The sequence below is a fragment of the Haliotis rubra genome, unplaced genomic scaffold (assembly GCF_003918875.1).
Source record: "Haliotis rubra isolate DU_JTF1 unplaced genomic scaffold, ASM391887v1 Scf149, whole genome shotgun sequence".
Lineage (NCBI taxonomy): Eukaryota > Metazoa > Mollusca > Gastropoda > Lepetellida > Haliotidae > Haliotis > Haliotis rubra.
Window position 1 is genome coordinate 714537 of NW_025765436.1, and position 14554 is coordinate 729090.

At 40.7% G+C, this 14554-nt stretch overlaps 1 protein-coding gene across 6 annotated transcripts in view; it reads right to left on the reverse strand.

Annotated features, from left to right (window-relative positions):
• Window positions 1–1269: 1269 nt before the first annotated feature.
• The window catches only part of LOC124269983, a 47868-nt gene continuing 34583 nt past the window's right edge, over window positions 1270–14554 (reverse strand). Inside the window, exons 1-5 of one of the 6 annotated variants that reach the window (XM_046704989.1) lie at window positions 13865–13984; window positions 10802–11034; window positions 9023–9854; window positions 8095–8953; window positions 1270–2407 (exon numbers count right to left, since the gene is read on the reverse strand). In XM_046704989.1, the coding sequence (XP_046560945.1) occupies window positions 1856–2407; window positions 8095–8953; window positions 9023–9854; window positions 10802–11034; window positions 13865–13956 (2568 nt within the window). In that variant the 5' untranslated portion in view covers window positions 13957–13984 and the 3' untranslated portion in view covers window positions 1270–1855. Of the gene's footprint in view, window positions 2408–8094; window positions 9855–10801; window positions 11035–13848; window positions 13985–14554 lie in introns of those variants that run through there. The other 5 variants (XM_046704987.1, XM_046704988.1, XM_046704990.1 and 2 more) reach the window with 5 other exon arrangements.

Consider the following 14554-nt stretch of genomic DNA (forward strand, 5'->3'; position numbering starts at 1 on the left):
GATGATCTTTATTTCAATTTCTGTGTTTTGTACTACCTGCAGTTAGCATGTATAGTGGCATCAAACCCAACCTACTCACTCACTAATACATCCATACCCTTTGTGTGTTATGTTATGAAAGTAATATGTCTGTTCTAACACTTTTTGTGGAAAACGTAATTTTGCTGAATTTGTGTAATCAACTAAGCGTGATGACACATATTTTCTAAAATGTAAAACTGAGGAACTAAAAGTGATAATTATATCTGAGGAACTGAAGAACTAAATATGATAACACTTATGGGTAAGAAATGAATGTGTGAAGAACTAACTAAATGTGTAAACCTTTGTGTTAATGAATTTCTAAGAATTTAACTAATTTTACAAACCCCTAATATCTAAATTCTAACTCTATTAATGTTCAAAACATGGTTAAAAAAAACAACTAATCTAACCCTGAATATCTAACCTCTAACTTTCTTTACTAACAAAGCCCACTGATTGTCTAAGCTAATTTATGAATATCTAACAAATGACTGACTTTCTAACCTTACCCTAAATATTTTACCTCTGGTATCAGCGATGTTGAAAACCGACTTAAAATTCTAACATATGAAATCTGGGAGTGTGTAGTTCACTCGCAGGTAAATCTCGTGCAGTCAGTGTCTGTGGCAGTTTAACTCCGCGAAGTAGCTGCATTTCGAGGAATGTTTTTAAATTCCATAAACACTAACTGAATGAGATGTGTTTGGGTGAACTCTCCCGAAAAATGTCTGTCATTGGGCACAACATGGCCAGTCTGGCTTAACCCCTTCAACAGGATCTCAGTTAAAGCAGGTGAACTTGATATGTGAAGAAAGCCCAAAGGAATGCAGATCTTTGATATTTACCTCTTTGACAAAGTAAGGACAAGGTGCAGACAAACCTGGAAACTGATGAGGGCAATATTGGGATACAAACCCTTGACTGAAGACTTCCAGTGTGCCCAAGGGAGGCAACTGTGCACAGCGAACGATAGTCCATGATAGTCTGAGTATATCTGTGCTGTCTTGGCAGCTGTCAATTAATTATTGATATACATCCTGTCATGGTTTGTCTGTTACAAGTTATACAACTGTTAAATCTTTATGGGTTAATGTCTGTTTTAAAGATTAAAGGCTGATGTGAGTTGACAGTGCACATTGATCTTTCAATGTGTGACCAGATCAGTGTTCCAAACCATCTTGGATTATCCCAAAATGAATATCCATGAACAATGATGAATATATTCCGTTAATCCAAATTCTGCAATGACAAAAAAGCACTTTTTTTATTGCTGAGTGAAATCCTGCTTATATACAACAATGATTCACATAAGAAGTTTACAAATTATAGCATGGTACATCTAATGCTAAAGGTCATGTAGACATGGTAAATAACTGATGTGTATGTACATAATCATGATAATTTGTGACAGCATCAATGTAGATGAGTAATAATATACACGAAAGAATAAACAATAACACTAACATCTAATGATCTGAACCAAACATGATGTCATAACAAAGAAAAACAAACTTGCTAAAGTTCAGCTCCTCAATTACGCAAAATCAGTTCACAGAGTCAATATGCACTGGAATGCTGCAAAAGCAGATCTGGGTAAACTTTTACAAACTGTAAAGACTTTCAGTTAGGTGACATCACCCTATTTCAGACACTTCAACCATGTTTTGGTACAAACATAAAAGGAGAAGAAAAACTGACAAACAACATCCCAGAAAAATAAAAAAATAATGTATTCTTGCAACAATTCGAAATCAGGCCGAGTGCCTTGTGATGTCTTGAGCGTGCCTTGAAGCCACTCAAGAAGAGAAAATATTGCCTTTTCATTAAGTTATCAAATGACATGTTTTCTTATGAGCTGAAAAACTGAACTCCTCCTTGTATATTTCTGCTTAAAGTGGACTGTACGAATATGCCTTATTGTGGTATCAGAGCGGGTAAATGTTTTGTTACACAATGTGCAAGTTGCTCCATTGGTATATAACCTTACCAACTGAGAGTTCGATGATTTCTTCACATCTGCTGTCCTCCGGCTGGAGGCGATCTCTTTAGGCTCGCCAATGACCTCTCTATGTGGGATCTCTTCGACCTGGACCGTTGGCTCCTTTTTAGGCTCGCCAATGACCTCTCTATGTGGGATCTCTTCGACCTTGACCTTTGGCTCATTGCATGTCTTAAAATGGCGAAGCATGTTACTTTTAAAATGGAATGGTTTACCACAGTTACTGCAGGGATACCTCGGCGAAATGTAAACCTCTTTTGTCCTGGAATTTTCTTGCATGAAGTGTTTCTTTTCACTTTCACGACTGGTGCTGTCTGCAGTAGTGGATGGCATAGTGTTGTCCAAAACTACATGCTGTCTGTCCTCACCTGACTGCAACAAAGACTGCAAACAGAAAAACAGATGTATTTCTTCAACAGCTGCACGAGGTGGTTATTATAACTTTCAATTTACTACCAGCTGGCGAACAATTTGCTCCATTGTTTCTTAACCGTATGAAACCAAATTTATCTTGATGATAGATAGCTATTCGCTAATGTTTCCTGCTTGTTTAGGTTCTACTACACGAAATCAGAATCACTTACTTGCTGAGCCAGCGTTGTGTGGAAACTTCTGGCCAGATAGAGACGTGTGACAAATGTGATTTGATGAATATATGTTAGATTTTTATGTTTTTTAAAAGAACATCCATCCAGTGATTAAAACTGACCACAATTTGAAGTATTTAATGCAGTCATTTTTATCACCATGACTTATCATCAAGTTATGCTTAATGTGTGTACAGATATTTTCAAGTAGATCTACGTGACATTTGGTGCGGAACTGGGGATGATGTGCTCAACTTCCTGTGATCGGAAACTAGACTGCATAAGTTACTAATTAGTTAGCTGGAATTTGAGTTTTTATTGTAGTTTATTCATTTTATTTGTATAATAATATTTGTATAGACCCAATCTCCAGCTCAACTGCTCAAAGGCTCTCTGTTTTTCCCTTGATCATTGGATGTCAATCTTAAATGGCACATCGTATTATCAATCTCAACTCCACTAGGCTCACCGAGTTAATGTGGCTTTTCCATCCTTATGAGGTACCCATTCACAGCTGGGTGGACTGGGACACATAGTCACAGTACTTTGTCCAAGTTTACTGCACGATGCTGAACCCGCAACTAGGTGTTTGCACCATCTGGTCATTTACCAATGGATTCTTGGCTTCTTTTAAGTGCATGGTGTTGTGTATTGTACACTAGGGGTTGTGAAAAAATTGAAAGAGTCTGCACACAAAGTTGACTCCCAGGTTTTTACACCTGGTCACAGGTGGGCTCGATCCCGGCACCTCAAGCTTGCTGGACCACTAGCCTGGCGCCATAAACAGGTCGCCTACCATATCCCAAGTTTAAAGGCCAGACTGTGCCCATGGATGGCTGTTGACAGCCTTGATGATCTAAAATAAATGTAACTGTACTATAAAAGTCTATGGGAAAATCATGTTTTTTTTCTAAAACAGGAAGAGCAGCAGTACATATTATGCTTTCCTAACAACTACCAAGAGCCATTTCTGAATTTTTCATGTTATTCACCAAATGTGACATATGGTAATAAAAATATTGTCTTTGAAACTTTGACAAACTGAACAAAATTCATAAATGGAATTTGTTTTAAAAGATGAAATTTAAAAGAACAAAACTCACTCTCATTGTGAATGTTGATGAATGCTGATATAAGCTAATTTTATAGACGGTTTATTCACCTCAATTAATTTGTTTGTAATTGTCAAATCGTAACTGAATGGATGATATGAAATGTTTTATGTGCATATGTCTTAGTGAAAGGAAAACACATTGTAGAACATGTCCAGTTATGACATTATTTTAATATTAGAGAGAAACTTTTCATAATCATTTTAAATTATTACTTTAGACAAACGTGCATGTGAACAGAAATCAGAAAAGAGTGCATTTTTAAATCAGTTTTATTCACAATTCATTCCAACAAAATAACTGGTAACATTTTGTTTGATAGATCTTTAATATCTCAGGAATAGTGACTCATGTTTGAAATGTGATTTCTTATATAGGAATATTACTTTTGAAATAAAAGTAAATGCTGTAAATTTCACATTTGATAACTGCAGTCGGACTTTGTCTCGCAGAATACCCACTTTGACCAGACAGGATGGCACTGGAGTGTGTCTGATACCAGTGATCCACTGTGGTAAGTGGCCTTATACTGATGGTGGACAGCACCCAAGAATTGTTTGTTGCCTTCTCCCACTCTGACCAGAACAGGGAGAGGCGGCCACCCACATGGACATAGGGTAGAATCACGTGGGTGGTCCCTTGCCAAGTGACTGGCAGGGTTGGACCCGACTGAGCATCCTGCAAGCTTAATGCTGCTGCGAAAAGGCTGCTGAGAACCAGCACCACTCTTCCCTTGCCTCTTCCTTGGGTGGGGCGACTCTTCCTCCTACCCCAACCTTGCGGCCGAGGCTCTCCGGCAGAATTGGGCGCAGGCTCCGCCAAGAGGAAGAACTCACCGTGGGCGCGAGCAAACTGTGGGTGTTTCAACAAAAACTTAGAGTCTTTGAAGGAAGTCGCCACTACCACGGCCTCCCATATGACCTGCTGAGCCCCCAGAAACAATGTCGCGCCCAGCCGAAACAGAAGGGCCAGCAAGGTCTGCTGTGTAGCCGCTGAGTACCATGTCAACAGCCACAGCTTGGACATGCCCATAACTGAGCACATCACCTGTGACGCCGCTGACCTCAAAGAGTCACGTGTCAGGTGAGCCTGGACTTCAGTCAATTGGTGGAGAAGAACCACATTTGACGAAATGTTGTCAGGGTTCCCAGCTGTTTCCAAGACGGACATCTGAAGCGAGGAGAGGTAAGCGCCATGGACTGCAACCCGAATCTGCTGAATTCGGAATTCAGCTACGCCGTCAGCAGAGGATCTCCCGAAGAGGAAAACGTGGGAACCAATCTACCCTGCTTGGCGGCTGGAGCAGCTGTCTTCCACCACCGGCACCTGGAGTAGCGAATCGTCCACCAACCGGTAACTTCTAACAAGCTCAGGCAGGTCAAAACCAGCAAGCAAGGGAACGACCACATCCCGGACCAGCAATGGCAGAACACAGAACTGGGTCTGGGTAGGCAGCCTAGGGGCGAAAGCCTCCCCCGGTAGGCAGAACTCAGCCTGTGGTAATACCACCGCTATACGCTGGCGAACTTGCCTCAAAGCCGACGCTGAAAGCCCCCCTCGGGTTCCTCTACATCTCCCACCTCCATCGATTCGGGCTCCAAACCTGAGCCTGAGCCAGGGATCCTCCCAAGAGAGGACCCAACAACAGACCCAATCGAAGACTGACACAAGGCCGCGCACGTAGTAAGAGTACCCCGGTCACGAGACTCGGGAGGACGCATTGGCTGAACAGTGGCCTCCAAGCTCAAGGGCGCTTGAGTGGTCGAAGCATCCGAAACAGCGGGGATACTAAGCAGAAAACGAGCCAAGAAAGTGAGAGGGACTGGGCGTGAACCGCGAACCCTCCCTCTTCACCGGAGCCGAGGCTACTGGACCCACCGCCCAAGGCATTGGAACAACAGCCGCCTCCAGGCTAAGCAATTGAGCCGAGCCCGGCGACCCCACACACGATCTCTCCGAACCACCTGCCGAACCAGTGAGGAACTCCTGCCGGACACCGTCAACCGATTCATGCAGGAGATACATCATTGAGTCCATGTGTTTTGTTGGAAAAGTTGATGAATTATTGACATATCAAATGAAGGCTGAAGACTAGAAACCGAAGAAGACGATTTAGAGCTTTTAGGTTTTTTTGCCTTTTTAGCCTTAGAGGGAGGAACCTCCTCTGTAGAATCACCCCCGCCTCTCTTAAGTTCTTTAAAGAAGAGGAAATCCACTACTTGTCTCTTACGAGCCTTTGGAGTAAACCAAAGGCAGAGCTTGCAAACATCAGGGTTGTGGACTGCCTTTTCCAGACAACAAAGACTCTTGTCATGGCTATCTTGCGGAGGGTGATTTGAGGAAACGACTGAAAGCAAACATGCAAAGCATAACGCTAACGGCAGACAGTCAACAATACACAACACAACAAGCATACATAAAACATTGAAAATACGTGAAAGAGGACTCAATATGATGCAATATGAAACATCGTTTAAATAAGCAAGTTTCAAGTAACGTGAACCAACGTAGGTTTCCCCACCATGGAAAAGCAATTTATACGTCACAATAAATAAAATATGCATAACTGCAAAAGTCAATAAAGGGTTCCTTTAGAACGTAATAAGGACCAAAAACATACAGTATTCGATGTCTGAGACATTATCTCAAGTCAATCTTGCACAGCACGTGTGGCACATAGCATGACAACAGAAGGAAAGATGATTTGGGCTAGGGGTGGTGAGGTAACTTCACGTGGTGGGGGCTGTATAGTAAATAAAAAGGCTTTTTTATTCATTGTACAATATTTTATTAAAACATTGTTACAACTGTCACATGACATTTTCAGTCACAGAAAATGCATATATGTACCCCAAGGAAGATCTCTGTGAAGAAGAATATGGAAGTACAAAAAGCTGCCTGCGTAAGTGCCACAGCCAGGTGTTGGTGATAACTGTTCGCCAGCCAGTAAAGGACATTTTGTTACAAATTCCAGCCACAGATGCCTGTAGTTATGGGAATTACTTGGGTGCAGGCTTGGACTTGGTGTAAGAAACATCCCAGTTGTTAGGGTACAATTGCCTGATCTGTTCACTCACCTCTTTCAACAAACATGCTTTACTGGGAACCAGTTCTGTTCTTGAATCACTACTCAAAACCCTAATTTTGTAAAACATGACCAAAATGCTGTCCACTATTACAAAACCTTCCAACACTTATGTCAATTAATTGACAATGCAGTGATCACTGTTAAGTTCTGGGCAAGACAATATATTTAAGAAATTGCTTCAACCAAAAATACATTGACTATAACTAACAGCTCAGGTCACATAACTTTCTGTTGTCAATCTATTAACCAAAAGCAACCAGGATTACAATGATAACAGACACTACAAATACTGTAGTGTGACCAGCAGTTACCACTTCAGTTACCAGCACAATCACAAGGAAGCTTTCCGAACAAGCTGAGGTTGTCATGTCATAATATGTATGGATTGCCTTCATCACATTCTGTGTTTCAGCTATACAAGTGGTAGGTTATGACATGTACTTTAAACTAAACATAAATTCTAGCACGACATTGTGATACTCGATTCTGATTGGCTGAGAGCTCATCAAAGCCGTACTTAAATGGCAGTTTAAGGACCGTTAATATTAAAGTGACCGATTGACCGCATATGAATACAATGAACTCGTTGACCCCTTTGTTTGTAAACAAACATGTCGGACAACCTCGGCAGCATGTTTGATATTTTCGAAGTAAACACCAAATGGTTTGAAGAAGAATTTATTGAGCCTAATCCCACTAAAGAAACTTCGAAGCAGCAAAATTCTTCAGGTAGCGATAATTCGTCAGCAGCGCAAAAGCAGCAATATTCCACCATACTTCGAACCGGGTTAGATCTGGCGGGCATGACATCGACAACTGCTGTTAGCGGCGAATAAACTTAACAAGTTCACTGCTTCAATTGGGGGAGTCGATTGTCATACAGTTGGGGAGATTAGTAATTCGCTTGAGAAAAATCAAATAACTGTACTTGCACACAGTATAAAGTGTATTTTTGTAATCTATTTATGCTATTTGTTACAAATATAAGCATATTGGTTCATGCCAAAGAGTCCGGTTTTAAAACACTTATCAGTTGTGCTAAAATGAAAATAAATGTTCAATTTAGAAACCCCAAGGCTAACGTGTTCGGTTTTTAAATTACATTTGGCAGTCTTAAATCAACGATAAAGGACTGCAAAATTGAAAACAGAGTAGCTTTACCTTCTAAACTATTACTCAAGATAGCAGAAGATGACCATCATGGCACAGTGAAGAAAGCAATCAATGTATCGTGTAGAACCATAATAGACAGTAATCCTATTTCCAATAAAATAATCAACTTACTATGTTAGCTGTGTGATCCTGTTGTGTTGAGATCCTTCTTGACATCCTCCACTCTCCCACCTGGCCAGAACCTTCAGTAATTGTCGGTTGAGTTGCGTTTAGAGCCTCTGTTGGAAGATTTCTTTTCAATCTTCTGACTTTTGATAAGTGTGTTGACAAACAGTGATATTTCAATGAACTGAGGTGCTTGAACCCTCTCTTACACACCTTGCACCGAAATGGTGACATTTCTGTCTTCCAAATACACATGTTTTGGACATATTGAGAAAGTAAATATTTACTCCTTAATACACTTGTGAGTCTGTAATATGACATAGATCCCTGTGATGAATGTTTCTGATGTTTTGAGGTGATGATTTTTCTGGCTCTACAATTTCTTGCTTTGTCTTGAGCACAGTGAGGTAAAGACTTTTCAGAGGAATCAGTATCAGAGGTGTCAGGATTCTCATATATGGCATAATCCAGGCCATCAAACTGTACGGTCTTCACAAGCAGTAGGTCTACTTCAACACTGTCTCGTGTAGAACTACATTTATTTTGTGCTGTCATATCTTCTGCTGCAACTTCTGCGCTCAAATGTGAAGATTCCCCTTCTTTATGTTCATTCAATGATCTTTTTTGGCAGAGATAAGGTTTCACAGCTTCTAACACAACAGAACCAGATGATTTATTTTGATTCATCTGTTTTTCTGTTGCAGACATATTTTTTCTTGTACTAAGAGTCGCAAACTTTGCTGAGGAACATTGAAAGTTGGGAATGTTCACATTAAATCCTGTTCCTGGTCTTCCTCTTTTTGTTTGAATGACAGCTTTGGGTTTTCCAGCAGGCCTAGACAAGCACCATGAATTCCTATCTCCACCTGGTCTCTTCCCAGCTACTATCTGACCTTCATCCAAGAACTGCCTAGTGGGTTCACTTCTCCTTCTATCTGGCTCACCAGATTCATGTTCAGGAGGAACACATGAAGGCTCAGAGAAAGCAATCTGTGCCTTATGTGAAGTTGCATCATCTGAGGAATGGACCCTTTGACTGGTGCTGCCATGGAGACCATGATCCAGGTTGTTTGTTGCGGAGACTTCCGTGCAAGGAGATATTTTCATGGGAACATTTTGCTGATGACCTTCCTGCTGGGTGCACACTACTCCACCCTTCCCACGGCTGACACTGGACTGTTCATGAGAACTGTCCGTGGTGTGAGGTCTTTGGTCTAGATATGCATTACTGAATGATGGGGAGCTAAATGCTGTTTGACTGTCACTAATAGATTCCACAGATATAATGGTAGGTTGTAAAGGTGATGCTTCCTCCTTCAGCACTGTTGCAGGTTGCTGCATTCTATGGGAATCATTGTCATAGTGTTGGCTTTGGAGATAACCCTGGGAATATAACATGGGGGAGGCAGTTGACTGCACTTGGACAAATGGTGCTGGTGACTGCATTGACTGAACCTGACCATATGATGCGGGCGACTGTGTTAATGTTCCCATAACAGCAAACCCCTGGTCGTCTGGACTCTGGAGCTGCTGTTGTTCAATGACCGGTGCCTGAAGTGATGCAGTTGGCTGCAGTATTTTGGACTCAGCTTCAAAGCTCTGATCACCCAAGCCTGACAAGTGAGACTGCTCCAGCAAGGCAAGAGCTTTGGACAGCTGTAATACCTTGGCGGCCATCTTTATCTTGTGCAGAGTGTCCTTGGTGACCACAAGCTCCCCAGTGTAGAGATAGTTCAGCATCATCTTCAGTATCTCCGACTCTATATCTGAAACCATAATTACTGTACTCATAGATTAAGACTACCCATGTTTGTTTAAACATGTCAATTCTTTCATTCACCCACTGAAAACTGCATTTGTGCTAAAACTGGTGTATTACCAGGGTCATGTAGTGCTTGAAATTATGGGGCTTCTGCAGTCCTATTGTACTGTATTTATATAAGACCCCACTAAGTCTTTACCTTTTAACAATAGAAATATGACATGGTCCCCTTGGCATTCATGCTCAATGTTATGCATTATTTTTGCAGCAATTCATTATTTTGGGAGATTACAATTTTATTGCCTTGTGGGTCACTAATGAAAGCCCTAAACTAGTATCATTATTAAAGCATATAAGAATGTTTGACAATATGTTGATGTATAGGGACAGTTGCTTTACATCTGCAGCATTAAAACGTAAGAAAAGTGTACATTGATGTATTGAAATTCAACAGCAGTATCACTATACCTAATATGAATCACTACAGTCAGAGGCGTAGCTACCATTATTAAAAAGCCTGGGCTTACACATAATTGTTGCTAAAAAGGTTGGGCAAGCCCTCAATACTATCTAAATATAAAGCTTTCCAACATATCAGGCTTACACGAAAAAATTGGCTTGCTATGCACCTGACAATTTAAACTAATATTATGAATATACTCTATATCTGAATACAGAAGCATACTTCAGGGAATAATTGTTTAATTTGGCATTGTAATATGTCTGAGTATTTGAATAAGGTTTAACCTTGCTACCTGTCTTGAACTCAAAGAATTATGTTGTTAAACCAAGAAATTGCCATTATAAATGGTATTTGAATTGTCAGGAATCAATCATGTGGCTAACACCAAAGGCCATATTCAAACATTGTCTCTAATAAAGCATAATACATACTTTATCCCCACACAACATCACGTGGAAAATAATTTGCAGAGAACAGTGACAGCTTACTTAGTTTCAGGCTGCCTGTGTCTGACAGCATCGCATTCCTGTTGACTGCCAGATGCTGAAGAAAATCTGAATGTGCTGCCAGAACCAGCCAATGAGCTTGAATGTCCACGCCATCACTGGAGGTCAAGGTCACATCACACAGAGCCTTGTCCTTGTACAGCCTATTAAAACCTTGTTTCAGACTGAGACCATGCTTGCCATCAAAGAGAATTTCCATGGCAGTTTCATCCATCCTGAAGCCATATCATACCACAGTATCATTCATGAATTTTTGGTCAGATTTCAATCTTGCAAATGTTCAAGGAGGCAAGACAAATTTCTTTGAAACATAGTGTTCAGAAATACACCAAAAGATGTTAAAAAACAGAGCCACAGTTCATGGCTCTATATCTGAATTGAATAATGAAAAAATAATGGTGACTATGATCATGTTGGAACTAGAATTCTGTGGGCAAATAGTAGAGACACCATAGCTGTAAAAATTTATAGCAAGTTTGCGGTTCATTGGCCTTGTGGTTTCTGAGGTGTCAAAAATGCATCAACACTAGAAATTATGGCATATGTGAAGGTCAAGAGCTTGAAAACATATCAAAATATGCCTAAACATGAATATTGTTAAACTACATACCACACATAATTCCTCCATATCAGATTTTATAAAATGCACAGAAACAGCTGAGAAATGGAGAAAACAAAATATGCAATATATGCTTTTTCAAAGGAGCTAAAGAGGCTATGTTAGCGCAGGTCTGTCCATAACACATGAAAATGCTTGGTTTGCCCTGAAAGAATGACAAAATATTACTTACATATCCATAACATTCAAAACCTCAGCTTTCAAGTTAAAGTTAATTGCATTTCTATTTCAGCTTCAGTGAGTCAGATCTGACCAGTGTGACTGCTGTTTTAACCTCTTACCACAGTGGTTAGGATCATTACTCATAGACGATTACATACAAATCACCTTAATATACAATGAACAGTACTGACTACAGGAGAATGCAACATTCATTTCTCAAACCCCTCTCCCTTCTTCCATCTGCTATATCTCCTCGGAGCTTATTTCACTAAACCTACACAAACATCTAGATCCATTCGTAAGTTTTGCAAAATCTCAAGTTACTTGCCCTTGTTTAAATTTACAGCTTATCAACCAAACACAGGAATGAATCAAGGGGTTAGTGTTGGATGGACTGGCTCTAGAATCCATGAATTCTTCATTTTGATTTGGCAGTCAATATTTGCTCAGGGTTAATCTTCGGCTGAACTTGACACAAGACAAGTACTGCTGATTTTACAGAAGATCCGGCTTATAATTGGTCTTCAACCCATGCTTATTGTTAGTTCAGCCAGCTAAACGTCGTGTTCCTACCAAGGTAGCTGGCTGAACTACAGCGGGTGGCCACATATGACCCTTGTTCCTCAGAATTTTCACTATTCTCCGTGGAATTGATCTGTACAAGTTCTGTATGTAGTTAACCGGCGTGTTTTGACAGATATCCCTGATTTCTCTCTCGAGATCAGCTGCCGACTGAATATGTTGTCGGCGTGCGGCCAACTTGTTTTTCAACATCAACCAACAATTTTCAATTATATTTGCATCCGGTGATTGTGCAGGCCATACTATGCCATTTATGCCATTGTTTTGTCTATAGTTCTGTACAATTCTGGCCCGATGCACAGGGGCATTGTCGTCTTGGAAGATATAATTATTTCCAGGAAAATGACGTGCTACAACAGGCCAGAGGTGAGAATCAATTATGTCTATATATTTCTGGGCATTTATATTGCCGTTAACAACAGTCAAAGTTCCGACACCATGCCAAGTAATGCAAGCCCATATCATCAAACCCACTCGAGGCTGCCGACCTGGACACAGGCATTCGGGTAGGTACTCTTCGCCGAGCTCTCTCCAAATATAGACACGATATTTTCTCCAAGAATAACCTTGCATTCATCACTGAATATTACTCTATTCCAGTAATTATCCACAGTTTTGTACCTTTGCCCTCTTGCCCATGCGAGACGTTTTCTGATGTTGTTCTCTCAAATTCTTATTTTCTTTCTAACGATCGCCTGTGAAATTTATTCTCATGTAAAACCTGTCTAATTGTCCTCCGTTGACACAGTGGAATTTCTACCCCTATTAAAAATGTTGGTAATTTCATGTAAAGGTCGCGATCGATTGTCTTTCACGATCCAAACAACTGTCTCCTACCTCTCCGTGACACCTTGGCAGCCTGCGACCTGTTCGATGGCAATTCTCAATCGAGCCTCTTCGTTGAAAACGGTTTACACAAGAATAAACAGTACTTCTGGGCAAGCCGAAATGTCTTACAATAGCTGAACAATTTTGGCCATCCTGATATCGTTCTACAATAATAGTTTTAACGTCCGAAGGCAAGTCTTGAGATTTTCCCATGTTGACGAAAATAGCAGACGGAAGCGAGCAGACGACTTTTTTCAGTCGCATGAATGTCACATGACGATAGGGCGTTTCGGTTCTACTATTTCGCTAAGATTGGTTACGTTTAGAGAGTTAGTTTTCAAACGCGATCGTTTCAAAGTAAGATTAATTTCTAAACTTACTAAAAAATATGGACAATGTACGTAATATTGTGGCCACCCGCTGTAGCTTATCGTAAGAAGCGACTAAGTGACCGGGTGGTGTTGATCAATGGATAACTGGGCCCTGTTCCTCAAAGCGATCGTAGCGCTACGACTGTCGTAAGTCTATGTCAAAGTATGGGAGTTATGATCATCTTAGGGTTACGATCGCTTTGAGGAACGGGGCCCTGGTCCAGGCTTGATGATTTACAGACCGCCGCCGTGTAGCTGGTATATTGCTGAGTGCGGCATTAAACAACAAACCAACCAACCAACCAACAGCGTTTGCCTTATGAAATTCCCGACTAAAACACTCAATTTTGACCGGCCCGAAAATGACCTGTAAATCGTGTTGTGGTTGTTACTGTTAGCAAAGAAGTCGTGAATTGTTTCTGAATGTTTATCAATATTAACATCAACGTAATGTAGATAAAATATACCTGTGTGTTATATTACGTGAGCCTCTGTATCATTAATCCACCAACATTGACGTACTCTTGGCATCTATTCTCATTCAACTCTGCCACCAGGACCGGATGTTTAACCATTTTTGTTGATGTAGTCGACTGTAGAACAGAGTAGCCTCCCTTAGTTGATTATGACATTCGGATTCATTCGTAACTCCTCATGTCATTCCGGCAAGCCCGTCTTCCTTGTAGGTCACGGAAAGAGGCGGGTAGTTTCGAATGATTCGGATTGTACCATATGGGTGCGTTCGTTTTACACAAAATGTGTCGCACGTGCGATGAATTACCTAATCGAACGGCCCGAGCGTCTCCCGCGTGAGATCGCTCGAGTGTCAAGAGGGCCCTCCTGCAAAATCGAGGAGATAGATCGCGTGATTTGTAACATGGTACGTCATTTGACGCGGTGTTTATAGCAACATGGATGAGTAGGCCAAAGCTATTCGACCTTATTTACCGACTTAGTCACACAAATGAACAAATTCGTAATCAACCAGGCTGATGTTTTGGTTAATTGAATCAGAGACCATATAATATATTATATGGTCTCTGATTGAATTGATTCACAGATGGTCGCAAATGAGTGTTACAACCCGTAGGAGTCATATTCGGACATTGCATCATGTCTATATCTATAGACCACTGTTACTAGCAAGAAAATAATTACAGACATATTTTTAAT